This window comes from Cannabis sativa, chromosome 1 (assembly GCF_029168945.1).
Source record: "Cannabis sativa cultivar Pink pepper isolate KNU-18-1 chromosome 1, ASM2916894v1, whole genome shotgun sequence".
In the NCBI taxonomy this organism is placed as follows: Eukaryota; Viridiplantae; Streptophyta; class Magnoliopsida; order Rosales; family Cannabaceae; genus Cannabis; species Cannabis sativa.
Window position 1 is genome coordinate 1,892,395 of NC_083601.1, and position 27,105 is coordinate 1,919,499.

General features: G+C 34.6%; 1 protein-coding gene across 1 annotated transcript; it reads right to left on the reverse strand.

The window, feature by feature from the left end:
* Nucleotides 1-10,051: 10,051 nt before the first annotated feature.
* On the reverse strand, nt 10,052-14,228 carry LOC115705136 (putative lipase ROG1). The gene is made up of 11 exons (XM_030632375.2): nt 13,805-14,228; nt 12,965-13,032; nt 12,373-12,443; nt 12,023-12,268; nt 11,730-11,893; nt 11,553-11,608; nt 11,391-11,443; nt 11,192-11,309; nt 10,555-10,652; nt 10,321-10,419; nt 10,052-10,222 (listed from the first exon to the last, which is right to left on the reverse strand). The coding sequence occupies exons 1-10, from the start codon at nt 13,933-13,935 to the stop codon at nt 10,348-10,350; spliced, it is 1,077 nt and encodes a 358-aa protein (XP_030488235.2). The 5' UTR covers nt 13,936-14,228; the 3' UTR covers nt 10,052-10,222; nt 10,321-10,347.
* Nucleotides 14,229-27,105: the final 12,877 nt, after the last annotated feature.

Here is a 27,105-nt window from a genome sequence, read left to right on the forward strand (position 1 = left end):
GAAACACCGGGTAAGCTGTGCAATCCCACACCGCCTGGGGAAGGTCAAGTGGGATGATTCTGAGACTGTGTAGGTATGGGATTACACAGTTGAAGAGGACTTAAATGGATTGATTGGTACTACCTATATCAACAAGGTGCATCTTGTTTTTCGGTAGCCCATCTCGAAAGAACTCCATAGTTAAGCGTGCTTGGCCTGGAGCAATTTCAAGGATGGGTGACCTCCTGGGAAGTTTTCCTAGGATGCGTGCAAGTGAGGACAAAGCACGCTGAAAACACTCGTGTTGGTCTGTAGGGTCAGTCATCGGTCCATGAAGCGCAGGAGTGACGTACTCGTGTATAAGAGCCATTCATTCCGTGGGTGTAAGGACCCAATGGAGGCTTGAAGCGGGGACGTTACAAATGGTATCGAGCCTCGACCCGGCGGAAGTGTGGTCGACGAGGACGTCGGACCCGTAAGGGGTGATTGTGACAGTCAGTAGTCCCGTGATCCGTAAGGGGAAACACCGGTAGGCCGTGCAATCCCACACCGCCCGGGAAGGTCAAGTGGGATGATTCTGAGACTGTGTAGGTATGGGATTACACAGTTGAAGAGGGCTTAAATGGATTGATTGGTACTACCTATATCAACAAGGTGCATCTTGTTTTTCAGTAGCCCATCTCGAAAGAACTCCATAGTTAAGCGTGCTTGGCCTGGAGCAATTTCAAGGATGGGTGACCTCCTGGGAAGTTTTCCTAGGATGCGTGCAAGTGAGGACAAAGCACGCTGAAAACACTCGTGTTGGTCTGTAGGGTCAGTCATCAGTCCATGAAGCAGCCAGAGTGACGTACTCGTGTATAAGAGCCATTCATTCCGTGGGTGTAAGGACCCAATGGAGGCTTGAAGCGGGGACGTTACAAATGGTATCAGAGCCTTGACCCAGCCGGAAGTGTGGTCGACGAGGACGTCGGACCCCGTAAGGGGGGGTGATTGTGACAGTCAGTAGTCCCGTGATCCGTAAGGGGAAACACCGGGTAAGCTGTGCAATCCCACACCGCCTGGGGAAGGTCAAGTGGGATGATTCTGAGACTGTGTAGGTATGGGATTACACAGTTGAAGAGGACTTAAATGGATTGATTGGTACTACCTATATCAACAAGGTGCATCTTGTTTTTCGGTAGCCCATCTCGAAAGAACTCCATAGTTAAGCGTGCTGCCTGGAGCAATTTCAAGGATGGGTGACCTCCTGGGAAGTTTTCCTAGGATGCGTGCAAGTGAGGACAAAGCACGCTGAAAACACTCGTGTTGGTCTGTAGGGTCAGTCATCAGTCCATGAAGCAGCCAGAGTGACGTACTCGTGTATAAGAGCCATTCATTCCGTGGATGTAAGGACCCAATGGAGGCTTGAAGCGGGGACGTTACACTGATCCCTAGTCAACAGTTGATCATTTATAGCTTGCCAACAAATAAACCTATGCATGCACACACATCTTAGATATAGTAAATATATCTAATTGCACTAAACTGATCCAATTTCACGGAATTAGTCAAATCCAATCTAATTACAAAAAATTAGACATGCAATAGTTAGATTGGATTAAAAGTGAGTAGTTGTATTTTAATTGAATTATATCGGGGTTATTGGAAGAAACTTTCAAGTCCAATTAAAAACAAATCTAATATTATTACATATAATACATATTAAAAATATATTATATTTATTCATATATAATAAAAAAAAAATATCTTTATTTGTTGTTTATTAATTTCAATAAATCTTATTACAACTAATTAAAAAAATCCATAAAATAAACCTTAAGAGCTTATATATAGTTTTGTTTTTATGTATTTTTTTTAGTTAATATTAAAAATTAAGTGTTGAATAGAAATAATATTTATAATACCCACTCCTAGTTTAAATATGTGAAATTTTTTTAGTGTCAAATAATCATGTTATGAATAATAGTTTTTTTTTACTTAATACTAAAATTTTGATAAAATTATAACTAATTAAGCAAGATTAAATTGAATAATAAAAATATTTTATTCAACCATGTGATACGAAAAAAAAAACTAATATTGTGACAAATAAAAATTAATATTTATATGGTTATTTATACTATATAGCACAACAAATAAAACAGTTCTTAAACAACGTGGAATTGTTTTTAAAAATTTATCATCAAACTTTCTTCACATAAAAAGTCTCACAAATTAGTAAAAATAGAAAGAAACCATATAAAATGATTGTGACTATACAATATTAATTTTGGCACAAACCAAAGTCAAAAAAAAAAGTGATATATATAGTCTCTAAGTACAACACCACATTGATTTCTAAATAATGTGAGATTTTTTTAAAAATAACTCACTAAGAAGTAAAATCACTAAAATTTTGAAAAATAATTATATTGAAACTTTTTTAGCAAATCACGTTACATGTTATGTACTTTCTTTTATATATGTAATATAGCTAAAAAAAAATTCTCCATGATTACAATATTTATTTAAAAAAAAAATAGTTATAAATAAGAAACAGCTAAGAAAATAATTTTATTTGTTAAAAATAAATATAATATTTTTTTAATGTTAAAATTTTGAAAAAGTTAGAATATGATTCTATGATTTGTCCTAATATTATTTTTATTTAATTAATTATTTAGTATAAATAACAAATATTTTATGTATTTCATAATTTGTAATATTTTACACTTTTTTATAAAATTAAAATTTTGATAAAACAATAAAATAAAATAAAATATAATTAATTTGACAAGATTGGATTAATTATAAAAATTCATTCAACCACATACTAATTTTGTGATAAATAAAAGTAAAGAAATAAATATTTTACTTATACATACAAATATAGCACCCAAAATAGTTCATAAACCATATGAGATTCTTTTCAAAACAAACATCAACTTGAACACACTATTTTGTTCTCAAAATGTGAAAACCTAAAAAAATTAGTAAAAATAGAAAAAAAAAAAACAAAAAAACAAAAAAACAAAAACAAAAACATATAGAATGCCCTAGCACTCTTTATTCTTTCTTTTATATAAATATATACATATTTTGTAATTCATGATATTTTACATTTTCTTATAAAATTAAAATTTTGATAGAACAATAAAATAATAAAAAAAATATATAATTAATTTGGCAAGATTGAATTAATTACAAGAATTCATTTAACCACATACTAATTTTGTGACAAATAAAAGTTAAGAAATAAATATTTTACTTATACATATAAATATAGAACCCAAAATGGCTAATAAACCATGTGGGATTCTTTTCAAAACAAACATCATGTTATATCAAACTTGTTCACACTATTTTGTTCTCAAAATATTGAAAACTTAAAAAATTAATAAAAATAGAAGAAAAAACATACAAAATGCCACCTATCACTTTTTTATATTTTTCTTTGTATAAATATATAGATTAATCTAGTTATATGCGGCTATGTATCCCGCGTCCTTGAGTAATTGGATGGCAAAGGGTCTTTGGGAGACCGAGGTGCCTTTTTTTGTTCTACTAACTTCAAGACCAAGGAAAAACTGAATGGTTCAAAGGTCTTTGAGTTTAAATTTGTCATGGAGATATGTTTTAAAGTGAGAGATGGCATTGTCATTGTTGCTAGCAATGATTATGTCATCTACATATATCAGAATGGCAAGGAAGATGGTGTTGGTCTTTTTGGTGAATAATGAGTTGTCAGAAAGTGATTGATAGAAAAATCATTTGAAATGAGAGTTTGACTTAGCTTGCTAAACCATTGCCTGGAAGCTTGTTTTAGGCCATAAATGCTCTTGTTTAACTTGCACATCGTGTTAGGAGGAGCTTCATAACCTGGGAGAATTTTCATGTACACTTCTTCATGGAGATCCCCATGAAGGAAAGCATTGTTGATGTCTAATTGGTGTACATTCCAGTTGTTCATGGCTGCAAGAGCTAAAAAAAATTTTAAAGTGTTAAATTTGGCCACAGGGGCATAAGTTTGAGAGTAATCAATGCCATGCCTTTGAGTGTAGCCTTTGGCTACTAGGCAAGCTTTGAACCGTTCAACAGCCCCACTCTCATTATATTTAACTTTGTACACCCATTTGCAACCAATGGCTTTATGGCCAGGGGGTAACTTAGTGACAACCCAAGTGTTGTTTTTTTCAAGGGCATCGGTTTCTTTGTCCATAGCCAAAAGCCAATGTTTAAATTGAGAGGCATCAGCATAAGTTTGAGGTTCAATTTGGGAGTATGTTGCAAGAATAGCTGCTCGAAATGTGGGATGTAGTTTAATGTAAGAAAGATATTGCTCAATTGGATGAGCAGTAGATGAGGCATGACAGATGTAATCTGTCGTGTTTTGGTTTTATCAAGGGCCTACCAGTCCTTGTGATTGTGGTGGAAGGTTGAGCATTTGATGGCTCAGTAGTTGGAGTGCCAGAAACCGTTTCTGCTGGTATGGAACTAGCTGGTGTGAATTCTGGTGCAGCAGAATCTGGTGTGAGATTAGTACCAAATATCTGTTGTGGTTTTGAGGCTACCTGTGTGGGAGCTATTGTTGTAGGATTAGTGAGGCCAGAATGCATTTATTCTGGTAGTGGAATTTCTTGTGTGCCAAAATCAGTGTGAATTGGACTGATGTTGTTGGTTGTTGTGATAGCAGCATTGTGCTGGTATGCAACTGATCCTGGTGGTGTAGTTGGCAATAACACACCTTGGGAAGCATGAATTTGTTGTTGTACTGATCTGATAGTGGGAATGACAGTATCAGGTAGTAGTTGATCAATTTCAGAAGTGGATGTTGTTGAAAACAATGGAAATATTGTTTCATAAAAGACAACATCCCTTGAAATGTAAATTTGTTTAGTTTTAATATCAAGAAGTGTATAGGCTTTCATGCCTTGAGGATAGCCAATGAAAACAGAGGCTCTACTTCTTGGTGTGAACTTATGTCTTTTAGAAGGAAGGGTGGAGCCATAGGCTAAACATCCAAAACTTCTAAGATGGTCATAGTTGGGGTTTGTACCATGCAAGAGTTGGTATGAGGTCATGCCTTTAAGCTTTTTTGAGGGAGTTCTATTCATGAGATAAGTGGCGGTTTGGACTAGGTATGACCAATAAACCAAGGGTAGATTGGATTGAAATCCTAGTGCATGTGCTATGTTTAGTATGTGTTGATGTTTTCTTTCAACTACTGAGTTCTGTTGTGGTCTTTCCACACAGGAATGGTAATTGAGTATGCCCTTGGAAGCAAAAAAAGATTGTAAATTTAATTCTTTAGCATTGTCAGATCTGATTGCTTTGATAGAAGTGGAGAATTGGGTGCAAATCATGTTAAAAAAGGTAGGGATAATGTTTTGAACATCTAATTTGTTCTTGAGCATATAAAGCCAAGTGAATCTAGATTTGTCATCTACTATAGTGAGGAAGTACTTGTAACCTTCCACACTTAGTATGTGGAATGGTCTACAAATGTCCATATGAACCAAGTCAAACACATTCTTTGAGAAATTGTGATTGGAAATAAAAGGTAAACGCTTTTGCTTGGCCAAATGGCATATATGACAATGTTTAGTAGAACTTTGATGTGAAATGTTGTGTTCTTTATTGAAAAAACTTGAAATACACATCGAAGGATGTCCAAGGCGATTGTGCCATTGGTTTACATTGGTTTTAATGAAAGAAAAAGGAAATATAGCATCAATTGTAGCAGATGGTTTGTCTTGTTGAAACAAGTACAATTTTCCACATCTTTTAGCTGTCCCAATCACCACATTCAGAGTAGGATCCTGGATTTCACAAGAGTTGTGATGAAACAGGATGTTGTTAGAAGTATTAAGCATAAAATCTGAAATGGAAAAGAGATTGAGTCTGAACTGTGGTATATACAACACATTATGCAGAGTAATGTTAGAATTAATCTTGACAGTGCCAACATTTTGGACAGGTATGTCTTGTCCATTTGGTAATGTGACAAACTTAGGAAAAAAAACGTTAGTAAAGGAAGAAAAGCAAGCAATGTTGGAACATATGTGGTGTGTAGCACCACTCTCAATTATCCAAGATGTTGCAAGTGAAAGAGAATTTTTACCTGCAAGATTCGAAGTTGTAGGAGTCATGGCAAGGGTTTCAGCATGACTGGTGTGGCTTAGTTGTTGGCTAAGCAGGGAGATTAAATGCTGGCATTGAGATGAAAGATCAGCATGCATATTGTGGCCATTAGTATCAGCTTTCAAATTGTTGGTGGAGGCAGTGTTTGCCTTGGCTTTTCCCTTGTCTGGTTTCTTTTTATCACCATAGCCAGAGGGAATCCATGTAGAAAATAGCATTTATCAACTAAATGGCCTGGTTTGCCACAATTAGAGCAAGATGGTCGGGTTTTCTTGGCTTTAGGGGGATTGGTTGAACTTGAAGCAGCAGCAGCAAGGGGAATTGCTTCAGAGCATCCAAGAGACCTTTGACGTTCTTCTTGAACAATCATGGAAAACAGTCGGGACAGATTAGGTATTGGTTCACTGAACAAAATCTGAGCACGAACCGAGGCATAGGATTCATTCAAACCAGTCAAGTGCAAGTTGTTATGGGTTGAAATTCTTTCAACTCATCCCATAGGGATTTCATCTTGGTGAAATATGCAGAAACAGAATAATCACCCTGCTAAAGCCGAGTGAGTTGGGTCTGCAATTGGAAAATTCGAGGGCCATTGCCTTCATTGAAACGCTCAGCAAGATCGTTCCACATTTCAGTAGCTAAATCAAAGTACATTATAATTTGTGCAATCTCAGATGAAACATAATTAATCAACCAAGACATTACCATGTTGTTGCACCTTAACCAAGAATTAAGAGTAGAATTATCAGGTTCTGGCCGAGGGAGAGATCTGTTAATGAATGCGATCTTGTTCTTGGCAGTCAAGGCCATCATAATGCCTCTTTTCCATGGTTGATAGTGTTGGAATTATTTTACCAGGATCTAGATTTACTACCATGTATGTTGTTTAACATCATAAATATGAATTTCTAAAACAATATAAATAAATACATATAAAGTTTGAGAAACCTTACAGTGGGTGCAGCGGAATTAAATGACTCCTTCTGCTCAGATCTCTAACCCTTGTATCCTTTCTGTAGCAGAGTATCACCAAGATCTGAGCCCGAAACTCCTTCCTTGTATTTGGATTCTTCACAGTCTTACACACTATGATTGAGGACCAACTTGATGTGTGCGGGCACTTACTCAATCACTAATGGCTGAATAATATTTGTGAAGAAAGGCTTAGTGTTTTTTCGAAATTGAAGAGGAAGAAAAAGAAGGAAGAGGTCTCATCAGAAAGCTAGGTTTTTAGCTTTGGAGGCATCAGTTGGATGAAGAGACCATAGCCTTCCTTTTATACTATCTTCAATAGGGTTAGGGTTGAATTATTAGGAATAAAAAAATGATAAAAATAGGGTAAATATAAACTTGATGGCCGGCCACTTATGGGCCCCACTCAAGTTTGGATTTTGTCATTTTTCCCAACTATTTTACCTATTTTTTATAAATACACTTTTTGCACTTTCAACCCTATAAATGTCAAAACTATTTATTTAATAATTAAAATAACTATCAAATAAAATTGTCATTTATAATATTTATTAATTAGACTCCATAAAGTCTCTTGATTAACAAATAAACTCAAAAGCACTATTTCTTCACAATCAAGCCATAACATAGTGAAAATTCATAAACTAGACATAGTCTAATTTTAGAATTAAAATCAATTAACAGAGTCTTACAAGCAGTTTGTCTCAACTAGTATGGGGACTATGGGCCTATATAACTGAGCTTCTAATAAGCAGACTTAGAATTTACCAGGTAAATTCACTAACTTATTAATTCCTTATTGCATCCACCATAAAACTTGGAATTGCACTCTCAGTTACAGAGAACGCTCTATATGTTCCACGATATAGATACGCTATTAATTATCCATTGTTATAATCCCAATAATCAATGATCTTCTATAGATGATCTACATTGCATAGGGATAAAATTACCGTTACACTCTTTCAATGTATTTTATCCTTAAAACACTTGGCCACCTATAAATGATATTTTAGTGAACTAATATAATCACTAAAATGAGATCTCAATCATTTATCTCTATTCAGCCAAGCTCGAAGGAAATCATCGTTTCACTTCTAAATACCTATAGAAGTTATAGACTCCATATCTATGTTTAGCGCTCCCACTCAATTGTACTATCATGTTCCCAAAATGTACGTATCACCCTGACCAAAAAGTAGGCTTAACTAACAAATCAAAGAACACGAATAACACTCTTGAGATCGAACCTAACTATGTCAGGATTAAGATCATTTGATCTAGGATCAACTAGGTGATATTGAATTGAATAGATATTACGATAAATTTATCATATCTAATCCAAGTTCAATATTGGTCCCTTCCAATGTATACTCCATACATTCGATACTGACAAACTTTGCCAATGCCCTGGAAAGGACATAACACTTATCCAAGGTGTAAGTATACCTATCGCTGATTATCATGCCAGTCTAAATCCAGTGAACTGACAAATCAGGGAATCAAACTTTTGAACATATAATCATGATTATATTCCACTGTGCTGACAACACTATAATCATGAACAAATACATATGTTCTGGACCTAATAGAATTTATACATTAAATATAATCATGAAATAAATCATGTGAACCATGCAACATAAAATGATTTCTGATCTTTATTAATTAGTAAATCTGATTATATTGAAATGGGTTTTATTTAGGGTACAAAACCCAACAGATAGTTGGTGTCGTTGAGGACGGTGGACACGAGCACGAGACTGGGGTGATCACCGGTGCTAAGAAAAAAGGAGCTGGAATGATTGTCAGCAACTAATCGAGAATGGAGTGCTTGAGTTGTGTTGTCGTCAACAATGGTGGATTGGTCCTGGGGAGTTGGATCTGTGGGTTGAGATTGAAGCCGAGTTGGTGGATTGCGAGAAGGTAAAGCTGAGGAATTTGGAGCAGGAACAGGGTCGGAATTGACCTCCACTGCTTGATTGTCGATCGTCGATGGAGGAGCACTATCTTGAGAACGAGTCGAGGGACTGGCCATGAAAGATGTGGGCCAGAGTTCGTCTGATACCATATGAGAAAGGAGAGAAGAACAGAGTAAAATCAGAGCAATTGTATTATTGGTTCTCAACTGAGTTTTACAACCGGGAACCGAGCTTATATAGCTTTGAAGATTCAAGAAAATGTTAGTTGGGAACAACTAACTTACAACAGAAAAAAAAAAAAAAAAAAAAAAAAAAAAACAGTTGTAATAACAAATTATCTAACTTAATAAAACTAACCTAACTAACTTATCCAAAGTGCCTCTAAAAAAATCCCAAAAATTATTCATTATCAACGTAAAATTCTCAAATATGATGAATTTTGACATTTGGTATTTCCTTTTTGTTAGCAGGCTTAAACTAAATATGAAAGTTATTATTCATGATTTTGGCGAGAGATTTATTTGAGTTGGTAGTGTTTTACGTGATCACTTAGAAGTCTTAGTTGCAATATGTTTGCATTTGCATGTTGGATTAGATGAAAGGCATTTTTTGTAAGGCCTTTGGAGAACTACTCTTCTATAGTTATATATTTGGAAAGGTGTGCATGTTGCGTGTTGCATACTGCTCATAAATAATAACAGAAGTTTTGATCAAATGTCCTCAATGCTGTTTATGCTATTACTTTTAACTCTCCATTTTTCGTGTCTTGACTAACTAGTTCGTGATATGGTATCAAGGATTAGGAATAGTTCATATCATCAGTTTTCTTGCAAAGGAATTATGATTATTAGCTCAGTATATTAACGAAATAGCATTTTCCAAACTAGTCTCTGCTTTTACTAAAAGACACCTTGAACTTGAAGTTAACTAATTTCTCTTTCTCTTTTATTAATTCTTCTCTCTTTTTTATAGTAGCGAATTTCATCGATTTATTTATGGATTATTTTCCTTGTTTTGATTATAGAAATCTGCATTCTTTTTATGACAATGACGAGATATTTGTAAAGCAACGATCTTTCAATTAAACTTTTTTTTTAATAAAAATATTACTATGCTCAAGCAGAAGTGCCATACAAGGGTAATGAATAAACAATATAAATTGCTTAATCACAGTTTTCGTAAAGAGAGCCTTGACGTGTCATTGACAGATTTGACTGTATTTTGTATACCTGCATATGCAAAAGTTTCCAATCAAATTCATTTGTTAAGCTATACAAAAGAAAAATGGGACATATTATACAAAAAAGAAAAAAAAAGAGACCAATACCAAAATGTTCCAAGCAATTGTTGGCTTCTACGTGAGAAAATGGTCGATCATATGGCGTATAACATCTGCACCTTCTATATGTGCGCTTTCATCCTTTACCTGTAAAATGTTCAAAGAAATCTGGTGATACTAATATTATTTCACTTAAAAAAGATGAGCCATTATCATTATCAGGAAGTAACAAAATTGGGGAATTTCAGCAACAACCAAAAACAAAAGGGGGCAGGAAGAGACCTGTATGATACTATGAGCAGCAAATCTCACTTTGCTGCTGTGGAAGCTGACATCCACCTTTTCCCATGACACTCGCGATAGACCGGTCACCAGTTCCTCTACACCAAACAACACAACTTTTCACAATTTGCATACGTTACCGGAGACAAAGGAAAATGGCAGGCAATGACAATGGATTTGTTATAATATATATAAAGTGTATGTAGTACATATATATTTGTAATTAAGTTTTCTGCTGAAAATTAATGATTCTGGCACAACATTATACATGCAAGCTTTATATCCTAGACACTAAGAACAGGGGTGTCTGTGAGCCTCTTGACCATTTAAAGTTGATGGAATGAGAGTAGCATATTATTTAAAATGTTTGCAAGAGATGAGCCACAATCGCATAGCTGACACAGAAATCTATGAATATCAATCAAGCATATTATAATGGCGTTTTAGAGGATGACTTTTTAGCATCAGTATAAATGCAAAGTGCAACATGAATCAACCATTTTAACGTCAAAGATATCACAAATTTCATATAAAGAACTGGTAAAGAACTAAACAAAAACAGAAAATAAAACAACAACCAAAATATTATTTGTCAATTTAGGTTGTTATGAAAAAGAATAAAGAAAAACGGGAAAACCTTCAATTTTGTCCAAGCTATTGTCCTCAACTGAAGCGGTTTCAGACTGCTCATCGCACGCCTTGCAGTGTTCTTCATACACTATATGAGGATACTTCTCATTACTAACATCTTCCCACTGATGACAAAAAGATATTTGTTCTGTCAATGGCAGCCACATTTACTTAAACCACATCCAAAATTATGGAGAGTATATTACCTTTGGCAAATCAACATTACGCCTTATTGATGAAGTTCTCCAGCCCACAATATCTTTAAAGTCATTTATTATGGACAACAAATTTATTTTTTAAAAAAAAAAAAAAACACTTTAGAAAAAGAATACTTCAATAGAACTAAATTAATATGTAAAAAAGGATACGGTCATAGCCCGCATTTGAATATGCCACCCGACGTTTAAATACACGCAGCGCCAACCTGCAGAAATGACTTGAATGTCATTCCATATTTTACAAATTCTGATCTGTAGCAGATCTTTTCTTTTTTTATATAGAAACTTATACAAGATAAAACAGGGGAAACAATAGAGGTTACATACATAAATTTACAATCATCGTGATCTTCTATCATGCGTTTAAGCAAAGGGGCCTTTCCTTCATCATTATCAGTAAGGAAAAGGTGTCGCCCTGTTCGCCTAAATATTAAATGAATAACACAACTTGCTGTTTTTTCAAGGGCAGTTAAACCAAATAGAAATGGCACCTGTAAGAAAAAGCTTAGTTCCATATTCGAAGTACCAAATTATAAACACAGAGATGTTGTGTACCAAATTATAAGCACTAAAAAGAGAGAAAGATAAAGCAAAGGATGTATAAGATGAGATGTTGCTACCTGGTTATTACCCCTAGAACCAAGATGTGGTGTAGCAGAAGTAATAAAGTTCATGGCCTCCAAGCCACCAATAGTACCAACCAAATCTCTGTCACATATATTAGTGGAGGGGTCCTCTTGCAAATTTCTTATTTCCGGGGGTCTATATAGTTTCCCGATTGCATATCTTGCCACAAGTCCTCCCACTGAATGTGCAACAAATGAAATTTTTTTAAAGTTTGGCTTCCTTTGAATCACTTCAAGGACCTAGAGTTCAAATATTCAGTTAGCAAGTATAAAATTCAAGCTAATGCATCTTCTACAAAAGTAAACAGAAATAGTTAAGTTGACAAGATCAAGAATACAATAACCTCTTCTGCCAAGCGTGCACCCATCACATCCACACCATCTAGAGTCAGGGTGGAGACATTTTTTACACTACCTGCAATTATTTTTCATTAATAACTTGAGCACACTGTGCAATAACTCTTTTAGGCTTAAAAACAAAAATCAAATTGAATGTGATTGCTTAAAATTTGCACTAAGGCCAAAAACAAACTTCTCAAATTTTGGCCAGTCAATCCCTTATGCAGTGATTGAGTAGCATAATTTGGTCAAATTAAGGTAACCATAGAAAAATCCCGATCAAGACAAAACAGAAGTAATCCATGACAGAGAGTAAGAAAACAAGCAGTTAGAGTATAGAGATATGATCAGATATGCCCTTCTGAAGGACTGTGTTATGAAACAATAAGCAAGAACCAGAAGAAGACACTGACATAAAGAATAAGCCCAAAACATATATACAGACAAATAGCTAAGAATGCGATATAAGAATCAGGCTTTACAAATAGGTAAGAATGTAATATAAGAATCAGGATTTAGGATGATATAATTGTTACAACTAGACCAAGTATCTTAATAGTCAAGACTAATAATCCAATCCAACTGAAAGCTCCTTACAATGAACAAACACTTTGTCGGGGAGCATTTTAACAAATTGCTCTGCTGCAAATTTCCAATCCTTGGCACTGCAAAATCAATCATTAACCATTATAAATAATCAAGACAAGTAAATAAAGTACAAATTTTTCATTTATTTATTTATTTATTTATTAAAATATGACATTATGTTCTGTTCTGTTCTGTTTCTGATACGAAGGGAGGGATGAAAAGAAACTAATCATCCAAAAATCAAATTTATTCTACATTTGGGACAACAATGAAAATAAACAACACTAAGAAACAGGAGACACGAATTATAAATTTCATAAGCCTCTCCTAACATAGAACAGAAAAACTGTAGCTGTAAATTTTAATTTGCTCCTCGAGAAATAGATAAAAGTCAATCAACTATAACTCACAATTCCGAAACTTTTGGAAACAAATAAATGTTTCTATTTGAACTGAATTTAACACACCCCTTTTAACCTATAAAAGTTGAAAAACCAACTTCAAAGAAACAGCTAATTTTACGTTTTGGAGAATCCAAGCACGAAAATAAACGCTGAAATATGAGTTTATTTTTATTTTTCACCTTAGAAGCAAAGTGGATTACAATACAACCTATGGTAGTGCCAAACTAGCATAATATTTGCAAACCTACAATTCTGATCATGTTTAGACAAACAACAAAGAACAACCATAATTAAGCAATCGAAAAAACTGCCCAAAAAACCAAAACAATAAGAGGAACAATCAACCGGGCATTCAAATAGCTCTTCAAATAGATAAAAATGATATCAAATTGAACCATAAGATTAATAAATAAAATAAACTCATTACAAGAAAAAAAAATCAAACCTTCCCAAAATTCCATTGACCATGACGACGAGATGATCAGCAGAATCAGAATCCTTACGGCTCCAGACATCGCGACCTCCATCAACAGACTCGGTAGAGCAAAGTCCGTCCCGAACGACGCCGTTCTCCATGCTAACTGTGGTTATTCAGCCTCAGTTCGCGCTCATTGAAATTAGAGCGATGGAGAATCGGGAAAAGGCTAATTTCAAAATGGTAAAGCGAGGTTTCTGTCTGGAGTGGTCGGTTAGAGTTTCTCGGGAAAATTGAGAAGGAAAAAGAAAGTGTGTGGGAAAACGAAGAGAAGAAAGAAAAAGAAAGGTGAGGGTGTTAGCTCAGCAAACTGCAAAAGACACCGAGTTCTCATAGCCAAGGAAGCTAAATATTTTTAAACAGCGTCATTATTAGTTACCCAACTAACAAATATTTATTATTTATAAATAAAAACAAAAGAATAAAGGTAAATATCGTATTTTTTGTTATATATAAAAAAATGAATAATAATAATGTAAATTATTAATTTATAGGGCGGTAAAGCTAAGAAAATAATAATAGTGTTATTATATATGAATTTTTCTCCATGTCGGTACTGCCACATTGTGATGCATCATATCCACGTCAATAATATGCTCGTTTACGGATATTATTAATATTTTCATGATCATCAACAATAAATAAATAATTATTTAAGGGACAAGAGTCTAATTATATATTTAATTTTTAATATTATCTTTTTATTTATTTATAAAAATAAAAATAACATAATTAAATATCATCTTTTATTTAAGTTTAATACTATATGGAGATATTATATTTACAAGTCTAATATAACTAAAAATTTAAAATAACTAAAATAACAACATTATCAATATCAAGTAACAAAATGAATCAAAACATCAGTGTGCCTATATAACTGAATTCTTGGTTTATGAGAAATTCATGGTGATTTTTTATTTATATATATTTAATAAAATAATAAAATATTATTTATATATAATAAAATAATAAAATAAAAATAAAAAAATCTCATTAATATTTGAACTGATATTTGATGCTAATCATAAACAAATCTCATTAATATTTGAACTGATATTTGATGCTAATCATTTATCTGTTTTTTATTTTTTAAAAAATAATTGAGCTTACAAAAATCTATAAAAACAAAATCAATGAAGAAAATTTTAACAAAAAAATGAACGAAGAGGAAAAGTGTCATAAACATTATTAAATAATGGCAATTGCCAACACAAGAATTTCAGCACAAAAAATTATACTTGACCCCTAGACAAGATTATCATCTTCCAATCCTAATAATATAAATAATGAACAACACCTCATTATTAGTTATTCTAGGAGAATGATGCATGGTAATGTCAAAAAAAAAAAAATCATTAGATGATAATAATATTTCTCTAACAATGATACTCTAAATGAGAATTAAGAAGTATTGTAGCGTTTTATTTTTAAGAGCGTGAATAATATTAAGACGATTGGATTCCACAATCAAGCTCTTATTTTCCTATTAAAAAAAACACATTAATATACATGTAAATGATTCTTAGTTTTATAATAATAAATTATTAATAAACTCACAATTTCATAAAATTATAAAGTAGTAATTTCAATTAATTTTTAAAAATAATATATAATTTTTTCAAAGTATTGGTTATAATTATTATTTCCAATTTTATAAAAAATAGATATATTTTTTTTAAAAAAAAAAATAATTATTAGAAACTTGCCATAAAAGGTTATTAGATTGTTACCTTATTAATTTTTTTTAGTGCACATCAATGGGTATTACCCATTTAGAAGTGTTCCATATATATTTATATATATATATATAAAGTATTTTAATTAAAACATTTCACATTATAATTTGTGAAAAAGCTAGAGATTTTTTATCTACAACTTTTAGATAAATGTTATCTTCAATTATCAATAATTTAGAGATTGATTTTTAATTTTCTTTTTTATTTCACACACATTTAAGTTGTGTTTCTTTAGTATTTGAACATGAATTTTTAGTTTATTTTTGAATTATCTTAAGAACATATTACACTTAAATTATCAAGTTTTCTTAAACACTATAATATATTACATCCAGTATTTACTTTTAATTGTCAAAATTATAAATTACATTATTTAGATATACATAATAATAATCTCACCTACTGAGTAATAATATTTTTTCTTTAATTGTTAATTATATCTTTTAGATAAAGTAAAAAATACCTAACATAAAATTAGTATACGTGCCTCGCACGTAACTTTTTACTAGTATAAAAATAAATGTATAAAACAATCAAGTGTTATAAATTCAATACCAAAAAAAATCACTAAATATATAATTAAAATATCTATTATTTATTTATTAATATTTTTTATAAATAAATAAAAATAAATAATTTTTTTAGTATATATAAATGTAATTAGATTATAATTGGATTTTGAGATGACATCCAATAATCAATCCAATCTAATTAAAATTCAACTTTTAACATCCAATTCAATCTAATTAAATATTTAAATGGGTAAATACCATTTTAGACCCTGTGTTTTGCAAAAGTTACTAATTGGGCTCTCTGTTTTGTTAAATGATAAAATGGACCATGTATTTTCTAAAATGGTACAAATAGGACTCTGAACTGATTCTTTTTATCAAAATAAAACTTAATAATAATTCGATCTAAAGGTGTTATGACAAAACTATTTACATTTTCTGTATCTGTTCGTGTTAGGAATTGTCTTCAAGTTGGTTATATTAAAAAAAAAAGTTGTCAAAAATTAAGTTCAGGGTCCTATTTTTACCATTTTGAAAAATACAGGGTCCATTTTATCATTTAACAAAACAGAGAGTCCAATTGGTAACTTTTGCAAAACATAGGGTCTAAAATAGTATTTACCCTATTTAATTTTTTGTAATTGATTGGATTGGATTGGTTTGGTTTGGCACATTGTTGGGCCTTTAATTTCACAAGCCATTTTAAGTGTCTTGAATGATGGAGCTGATCCCACTCAACAAAACGATTATCACTCTGATTCCGAAAAACAAAAAGCCTCAACAATGGGAGATTATCGCCTAATTAGCCTTTGTAATGTCCTTTATAGGCTAATCTCCAAGATGCTTGTTTTCCGCTTCAAGGATGTGTTGCCTTTGATTATACCCAAGACACAAAGTGCTTTCTCATTGAATTGACTTATAGCAGATAATGTTTTGGTAGCTTTTGAACTCATTCATGGTATCAAGCATAAGAACACGGGTCGAAAGGGAATTGCAGCTTTCAAATTGAATGTGATTAAGGCTTTTAACATGTGGAATTGAGTCATATCTCGGAAGTGATGCGCAAAATGGGATTTCATGATAAATGAATCACGCTAATTATGACATGTCTTACTACTATCGGTCTCTCTTTCCGAATTAAATCGGGTCTACAATAAGAATGCCCACTATCAGCATATTTGTTTTTGATATGTTATGAGGGCTTTTCAAGACTTTTGCTGCAATCTGACAATTCATGGCACCTCTTGGGCTACTCTCTTACTCGTCGTGCACCATCTATTTTGCACTTGTTGTTCGCAAATGACAGCTTGCATTTTTTGCTTAATGACTGAAGCTTTGTGCCAAGCAATTAAACGGGTGCTAGATATTTATCATCGTGCTTCTGGTCAAGTTCTCAACACTACAAAGTTTGTGATGTCTTTCTCATCTAATACCACTTTGGCAATACCATGTTATTTTCATAAACAACTTGTCATGTCTATTTCTAACTGCCATGATAGATACCTAGGCTTGCCATCTTATTTTGGGAAAGATAAGAAACAACTCTTTAGCAACATTAAGAAACACATTTTGGAAACTTATGAATTTGTGGCATGAAAAGCTCTTTTCTGTGGGTGGTCGTGAAGTTATGCTCAAAGTAGTGGTGCAATTTATTCTCACGTACACGATGAGTTGTTTTCGTTTACCCATCAATATTTGTAATTAGATTGAGTCTATGATATCAAATTTTTGGTGATTTCGAATGCTACTGTTCTAATATACATTGGAAGAGTTGGAATTTACTTTGCAAATCCAAATTGGAAGGTGGTATGAATTTAGATCTTTTGTTCACTTCAATCAATTTTTATTGGCTAAGCAAGCTTGGAGGATTCTTTAAAAGCCACAATTACTTTTGAACAGATTACTCCAACATCGATACTAGTACAATAACTCCTTCCTTGAAGCAAGCTATGGTAATTTACCATCAATGACTTGGCAGGGTATCATTTGGGGGAGTGATTTGTTAATTGAAGGTCTTTGTTGGAAGATTGGAGATGGACATCGAGTCAGGTTTGGTTTGACCCTTGGATACCAGGTCATAATTCTTTCACACCTATTCGGTATGTTGGCCCTCTAAATTTGATGGTTGTTGCTCTTATCACATAGGAAAAACATTGGAATATCCCTTTATTACATTAGTTTTTCTCTCCAATTGATATAGAGCACATCCTCATTCATCCCATTAATTTCTTCTCTCATGGTGATGGCCTTGTTTGGTATCATAATAACTCAGGAATATTGTATTGTCCCTGCTTCAAGCCTCCATTGGGCCTTCCCTCACAGACTAATTAATCTTATACACAGTGATGCCATTCTTGGTTGCTTCATGGAATGAGGACTGGCCCTGCAGACCAATAAGAATCTTTCCAGTGTGATTTGTCCTCACTCGTCTGCTTCCTGGGAAAACTTCACAGGAGATCACTCATCCTTAAATTACCACAGGTCAAACACACTTAATTTTGAAGTTTTTTCATGATAGACTACCGAAAAGAAGATCCATCTTGTTGATATAGATAGTACCAATTAATTCATTTAAGTCCTCTTCAACTGTGTAGTCACATACCTACACAATCTCATAATCATCACACTTAACCTTCCCTAGGCGATGTGGGATTGCACACCTCCTCATCCTTCCCCTTGCAGATCATGAGACTCTAGTTGTCACAATCACCCCCCTTTGGGGATCCGACATCCTCATCGACCACACTTTAGCTTGGTCAAGGCTCCGATACCATTTGTAACATCCCCGCTTTAAGCCTCTATTGGGCCTTCCCCCACAAACTAATGACTCTTATACACGAGTACGCCACTCTTGGCTGTTTCATGGAATGACGACTGACCCTGCATACCAATATGAGTCTTTCTAACGTGCTTTGTCCTCACTCACCCGCTTCCTGAGAAAACTTCTCAGGAGATCACCCATCTTAAAGTTACCCCAGGTCAAGCACGCTTAACTTTAGAGTTCCTTCATGGTGAGCTACCGAAAATAAGATGCATCTTGTTGATATAGGTAGTACCAACCAATCTATTTAAGCTATCTTCAACTGTGTAGTCCCATACCTACACAATCTCAGAATCATCACAATTATCCTTCCCCACGCGATATGAGATTGCACACCTCATGGTCTGCCAAGAGTGGGATACCCGTGTATAAGAGTCATTATTCTATGGGAGAAGGCCCAATAAAGGCTTGAAGCGGGGACGTTACAAATATACATGGTTAGCTCAGGTTATCACTTCGCCACTTCTCTTGTTGAATTAAAAGATGCCTCAACTTCTGATTCAGATGTGGGCTAGTGGAAGTTCTTTTAGTCTTTAAAATTGCCATCAAAGGTTAGAATCTTTGTGTGGAACGTTTTCCATGATGCACTGTCGGTGGCTACCACATTAGTGAGATGAAAGGTTATCACCGATGTTACTTGTTCTGTCTGTAAAACAAGCCTGGGAATCAATTGGACATGCAATGTTCAGTTGCAAATATGCCTGAGTTGTTTGGAGGAATACTGATTTTCCAATTGATTCCTAACAAACATTGTCTATGCATAAGGGTGATTATTTAATTCACCTATCCTTTCTCTACTCGAAACCTAAAATGGAAGAGATCATATGTGTTCTGTGGTCCATTTGGACAGAGAGGAATCAAGTTCTTCATGGATAAAAAGCTAAATTAGCAATACATTGCATCTTTTTTCTAAAAGTTATATCCTCTAATTTTGTCAAGCACGTTCTAACACAACCAGGATGTGGCTGTTGTTGCTCTACATGTTGAAGCTCTCCTTTCTCGCCGACCTTTGCCACCTAGTTCCCCATGGAAGTCGCCTGCAACTGGAGGTCTAACGCTTAACGTTGATGCATCTTGTAAAAAGGTTGATAATAAGATTGGTGTAGGCAATGTGGTGCGTGATTTCTTGGGCCAAGTTGTTGCTGCTTTTTGCAATCCATTGCAAGGAAATTATGCATATCACGAAATAGAAGCTAAAGTTCTGTTTTATAGTCTCAATTGGGCTCTTCAATAGCAGTTGCCAATAACACATGTGGAGACTGATGCTTTGATGGTTTCATCTGCCTTAAATGGCCCTACATTAGCAATTTCTATCTTCAATGATTTCATTGTTGATATTCATAGTTTTTTTATCCTTTTTTCTTAGAGTTTGTGTTACTCATGCTAAACAATCAACCAATTTTGGTTACCCATGGCCTAGCCAAACATACTCTAGTGTTGGATGGTTATTATTTTTGGTTGGAGGAAATTTTTTTCCCCAATATTAAATAACTTGTTAATGATTTATAATATACATAGTTTTTCTTAAAAAAATAATAAATAAAAATAATTATTTAAAAATATATATATATATTTTTTTTAAGTTCTTAAAATTGTTTGTTGAAAATCTTAACAAAAATATTAAAATATGTATATTTTTAGCTTTTTTTAAAGGAAGAATTTGAAATGAAATATTTTTAAACAATATTAGCGGCAAAATTACTTAAATTTTATATTTTTTAATATTTAACCACATAAACTATTTTTTTGACGGCAAAACCTACCAAACTCCCATTCTATTTTGCTTTTTACACTTCATCCAAAAATCTCAATTAAGTGCCACAGTGAACTGCCCATGTGTACACTAATGTACACACGACACATTTTTAGTGGTCCACATAATATTAATTGTTTAAATATTATAAAATTTTTATAAAAAATTATAATAATTAAATAAATAAATAAAAGATTTTTTTTCTTTCTTTTTTTTCTTCTTCTTCTGCGCACAAGACCAAACCCCCCCAACCCTAATTCCATTTCTTCTTCCTCTCTCTCTAGATATCACTCTCTCTCTCTCACCTCTCTATTGTGCGGTGGAGCTGCCCAGACAGAGATGAAGCTCGTGGTGAGCTTTAGTGCTCTCAAAAACCCCTCCAAACTAGCACTACAAGAAATGTCACTTTTACCAGCACAGTTCGCTACTGCGCTAGTAAAAGTAACTTTTACCTGCACAGTAACTTTTACCAGCGCATTTCGCAAACTGCGCTGGTAAAGAGGTCAAAGTTTTACCAGCGTACATTTACAGTGGCTAAAATCTAACTTTTACCAGCGCATTTACGCGCTGGGAAAAATCATTTTTGCCAGCACTTTTCATTTTATGCTGGCAAAAGTTCTAATACCAACATTAATTTGCCAACCCCCTTTTGCCAACACATCACAAGTAAATTCTATTTTACTAGCGCAATACCAATTTTTACCAGCACATTTGCCATCACAAAAATGTGCTGGCAAAAGTGACATTTCTTGTAGTGTAGAAAAACTTAAACTCTCTATTCTCTCTTTACGATGGACGGAGAGCACTAGGCGAAGCCCTCACCACCGTCAACCGAAGCCCGACCGAGGCTCCAACCTTTTGTCAACCTGCAAGAAAAGAAGGACAAATCTCAACAAAGGAAAAGATGTGTCTAAAAGGTAAAACCCATAACCTCCGTTGACCTCCGTCGCCCTTTCTGTTGGTGAGAAAGAGAGAGACGAAAAAAGAAATGGCGGATTAGGGACACGAGAGGGAAAGTGTCATTGGGGGTTTGGATTTCTCAAGGTTAGAGATAATAATGGTGTGGCACATTTGGACTAACGATTGTCGGCGGTAGCTCCTCCAAAGTTGGGGAAGGCTCCCCCCACAAAGATGAGGGATATGGTTTTGGTGGGTGTAATATGTGGAAGGTGAATGGGTTGCAGGAGAAAAGAGAAAAAGAAAAGAGAAGAAAAAAAAAATAAAATAAATATTTTTTTATAATTTATTTATTTTTATAATATTTCAATAATATATATTATGTAGACTATTAAAAATTTGCCACGTGTACATTTGTGTACACGTAGGCAGTCTACTATAGCACTTAATTGAGATTTTTAAACGGAAGTGTGAAGAGCAAAACAGAAAAGGGATTCAATAAGTTTTAATATCAAAGAATCAATTTGTGTAATTAAGTATTAAAAAATTTAAAATACGGTAGTTTTACCGCTAATATTCTTATTCTTAATAGGTTATAGTATTCACTTCACAAATGTATATAGACATTCACTCCACCCATTAAATAGTTAAATGATATTTGTCAGGAAAATTTTCTCGGTGTAGTGTATGTTTTTTAAAAAAAAAGAAAAGAAAAAAAACAGTTTATGGAAAACAAACTCCAAAACAAGGAGAATGGAGTATCCTCAACATTATTTTGAGAAAGAATATTTTAAGAATGGACTATTTTTGAGAAAGAATATTTTTTGTGGTTGAATAAATGAAACTAAAACATGATTTTTAAATAAATAAATAAAAACTATAAACAATGAATAAAATCAAGTCCGAAATAATGGTCTATTATTAAAGGTATCTCAGAATTATTAATTAAGAAATATGTATATATATATAAACCTTCTATATAATAAAATGTTGATGAGGATGATTTGTTAGCCTTTGCAAAAAAGAAAAAAAAAACAACTAGCTAAGATTGCTTGTGTTTCAAATATAAGATTGAATATGTTGAGTGTACTCCATTCTCCTTGTTTTGGAGTTTGTTTTCCATAAACTGTTTTTTTTTTTTAAATAAAAAGTATCTAGATTTTTTTTTAGAATAAAAAAAAATGATCCAGATTGAGAAATAAAATAAAGACTTTTTTTTGGATAAATTTTCAAATCAAAATTCAATGATATGAATGGTGATGTGTACAGGTAGATTTGTGTAGGACTGGTTTGAAAAAGACAGCCAAGCCTCACAAAATATCAACCTCTCTACAACCCAAAAGTAAAACTCTTTGCTAGAAGATTACATATAGATGCAGTCCATACACAGCAAACTAAACTGGACCCAATGACCCAGAAACTTCAAGGCCCCATCTAAATGACCCAATGAAAAAATGTACTGTTTTTTAGATTTAAATTTTCAATAATTGCAATTTAAAGGTTTCAAAAATATATAATTTAAGTTATTTTCCTGGCAAATATTTTCAAACTGAATAATTTGAATTGTTATTCTAAAGTTATAATTTTGAATCTACTACTGATCAAATCCTACCCTATTTTCACGAAAATTGTTTGTATTAAAGCAATACAAAGTTGTGTAATTTTCTTAATTTCTCAATGCAACAACACACTGTTACAATAATGAAATTTATAATTAAAGGTGTGCGCATATTATAGGCTGTTGATATTTTATATAGTAAAAGTAACAAAGAAAATGAGTAAGTGTATTTGTTAGCTGCATTGTTGTTCACAATGTCTATAGTTTACTTTTTAATTAAAAGTGGTCTTGCATGATTTTTGTAGTTTCTTTTTTTTTTTTTTTGAAGATTTATTTTTGTAGTTTCTTAATAAATAGTTTGCGAGGTCATTTCATTACAACTGACCAAAATGTTAATGAGTGGAAAAAGACAGAAATAGCCAATAATGGCCAACATGTTTGATGATAATAATTCATTAAAAGGAAGAAAGAAAAAGAATTCCAAATTAATTTAAGACATTAGTGTGTGGCATATGCTGATGGCTTTCTCCTCATACTTTAATTATCACGACAATAATGGACCATTATACATAAGTTTGAGTATATAAATATTTATTCTATATAAAGTGTGCCTATATAATTGAATTGTTGGTTTATGAGAAATCTATTCTATATAAAGTGTGCCTATATAACTGAATTCTTGGTTTATGAGAAATTCATAGGTGTGACTTTTTATTTATATTTAATAAAATAATAAAATATTATTTATATATGATAAAATAATAAAATAAAAATAAAACAAATCTCATTTAAATTGATATTTGATATTTGAACTGATATTATTTATATATATACAATATTATGTAGTGTTCTATGAGATATTATTTAAACCATAAATTTACTATGCTATTTTGAATTTAATTAAAACCAATAAAATATATATACCTAATTTTGTACGTATATCTCTTATTTTTTCTAATTTTTTTTTTATTAAAGTTAATTATTTTAAATAAATAAAAATTCATAATAAAAATCTAATTTCTAAATTTTCTCTATTACTATACTATTTTGAATTTAATTAACAACAATAAAATATATGTACGTATATTTTTTCATTTTTTTATTATAAATTTTCTATATACATATATACTTATACAAAAAAATAGAGATAAAAAATAGTAGTGAAGAGATCCAAAAAATTTCACATAAGCTTCTGTTGCCCCTGAATTCGCCCAATATACGTGGACCAGTCGAAAAGGGACACGTGGATCAGATAACTTGTAAATATTTGATAAGTCTTTGTATGCCATAAGGAAGCACCCTGGGCATAGGTCCCGGAGGAAGCACCCGGAGTGTAAGGTGCTCCCGGAAGCTCGCATAGCATGAAGCCTCTCTGGGATGTGTCAGGCCTCTCCTGAGCAATCAAGTCGCATTTAATGCCGCATGGGAGGAAGCGTGTTGGGACTGTAACACGCAATAAAGTCTGACGGCACAACCCCCAAACAGCAGCGCTACAGTAATGATCATTTAAGTCTAGCGACGGCTACCCTGCGAAGAGTCACGTCAATCATAAGGCAAAAATGACATTCCTCATAAAAACCCTACAGCACCTAGGGATTTGACCATGCATCACCCATGGTATATTCATTGGAAATGCCCAACTTTATGGATATTTGCAGATACATGTGTAAGAACAATCCTAGGGATCACCCCACCAAAACACTATAAATACCCCCTCAAAGCTCATTTAAGGGGGTCGAGAATCTTGGGTTGCATAAGAGCAAGAAGAGAAAATACTCACCAAGAACATTCTCTGTATTTATGAGAAAAACATTCTCTCAAGTGTGGAATCTGTATTAAATACATCCATTAATAACAAAGACTCGTGGACTAAGGCTCATTAACGCCCCAACCACGTAAAAATCTTCATCTCACTTTCTTACAGCTCTTTAGTATAATCATATTTCAACAGTTGCCGAAAATCTCGGTCAACATTTTGGTGCTTTCATTGAGAGCTGAGGAAAGCTGCCACACAACAAGCATTTGACTTCACAAGAATGGTGGAGACAAGAAGTACACGTCATCCTCGTCCTCTGGAAGATGCTCAAGATCCAAATGAGGAAGATGTGGCCTCAAGAGCGGCAGAGGAGTCCGAGGAAGAAGAAGAAGAAATAGTCCCCGACGAGAACTACGAGGGAAACCTCGACGAGTATGCCTACGACGGAGGAAGTTACTCAGAGCTGGTGCTCCTCAGACAAAAAGCTATCGATCATGAAGCCGAGATCGAAGCTCAGAAAGCGCAAAACCAAAAAATGCAGGAAGTGATGCTAGCCATGCAGAAAGCCATGGAGGCAGCTGGTATTCACGTGCATCCCAAGGCAATGGCCGCTGGGCTCGACGGGGAGCCAGCGACGTCTTCGCCTAATTCCCAGCAGCAAAGACCTAGGGAACCTAGCCCTATAAGGCACCCTGCTGAGGAAAAACAAACAAAAAACCCTACTTCTACCCCTGGGTGAAAGAAAAAGGTGCAGGATCCGCGAAGGGTCCGCTCAGATTTCCCTAAAGGGAAAGGTCCGCAGAGGGGCAAGCCCCAGAGAGGGAGTCTTGGCCCTCAGGATCGAGGGGACCGGAAAAGCGTTTCTGTGCACCAGAACTGTGGGTAGAGGAAGAAGAGGACAGAGATGTCCTCCCATTGATCTGAGAAATCAAATCAATGGGAATCAAGGTGACCTCCGGGATCACCTTGACCAAAAAAGATACAGGCCCGTGGTTTCCTCGGGTACTTTAAACGAAGGGATTATGGCGGAACTTACCATACTTCGAAAAGATATTGCTCGAGTCTCCCGGAGGCAGAAGGGAGACGACTCCGACTCGGACAGCGAGGATCGGGAGCCATGTGCCAAGCATATCCTGGAGGCGGAGCTCCCTAAAAACTTCAAGATGCCCAAAATGGCGGCATATACTGGGAACTCCGATCCCAGTGACCACTTGTCACGGTTCAACCGTGTCATGACAGTCATGCGGGTCAGCAATGACGCCAAATGCTTGTGCTTCCCCCTCACTCTGAGCGGATCAGCGGAGGAATGGTTCAAAAAGCTGGAACCAGGATCCGTGGGTTGTTGGAACAAACTCCAAACCAACTTCCGGAGACAGTTTGTCGCCGCCAGGAAGGTTAACTTGGAGGTTAGTGCCTTGACCAACATCAAGCAACTGCCCACCGAGACCTTGAAGAATTACATCAAGAGGTTCCGAGAGGAAGCCTCGAAGACTAAGAAGGTCGATGACGGACAACAGCTTGCGCTTCTCCAAGCAGGAATCCGCACTGGGACTCCCTTCTGGAATGAGTTGCAGCAGGAAGGCGCTGCTAGCCTCCAGGACTTCCAGAAGAGGGTCCAAAAGTATATTAACCTCGAAGAAGCCCAGATCGTGGCTTACGGAGGCTATTATCCCACCGGGATAGCAGGATACATGCCAGGAGTGTCGCCCTCGGGTGCTGCCCCGACCGCGACGCCACAAGTAAGTGGCATACAGTTCTCTGCTACTCCCGGATACAGCCAGGGCCAAGCTTTGGCACCGGCATCATCCCATTACGGCAACCCGTCCGGGGTGAGTGGACGAGCTCCTTCACAGGCTGCCCCGACTGCTAGCTTAACAGGCCCTACCCAGGGGTCGAGGAGCAAAAGGTCCTCCAAGGGCAGCACCCGAACGGGAGAAAAGCGCCAGAAGAAGGGGTACACACCCCAATACACTCAGTACACAGAGCTCACGGACTCCCAGGAACGTGTGTATTTTGCCACTAGGCAAAATACGCACTACCGGAGACCCCAGCCGTTGTACAAAGATAGCTCCCGGAGAGATCCGAGTAAAAGATGCGAGTACCACAACGACGAGATTGAAAATCTAATCCGCTCGGGCCACCTCTACGAGTGGATCAAAAATAGGTTGCCCCACCTTAATCCAGGGCAGGTGGCCGGGGGTATGCCTCCGGGAACACCAGGGGGTACAGCAGGAG

Coding starts and splice junctions, on each gene's coding strand:
- LOC115705136 (XM_030632375.2), bottom strand. CDS start 13,935: ATGGAGAACGGCGTCGTTCGGGACGGACTTTGCTCTACCGAGTCTGTT. Junction 12,444..12,964: donor CGACAAAGTGTTTGTTCATT/GTAAGGAGCTTT, acceptor AAATAATTGCAG/GTAGTGTAAAAAATGTCTCC. Junction 10,653..11,191: donor TAGCTTGGACAAAATTGAAG/GTTTTCCCGTTT, acceptor TGTTTGGTGTAG/AGGAACTGGTGACCGGTCTA.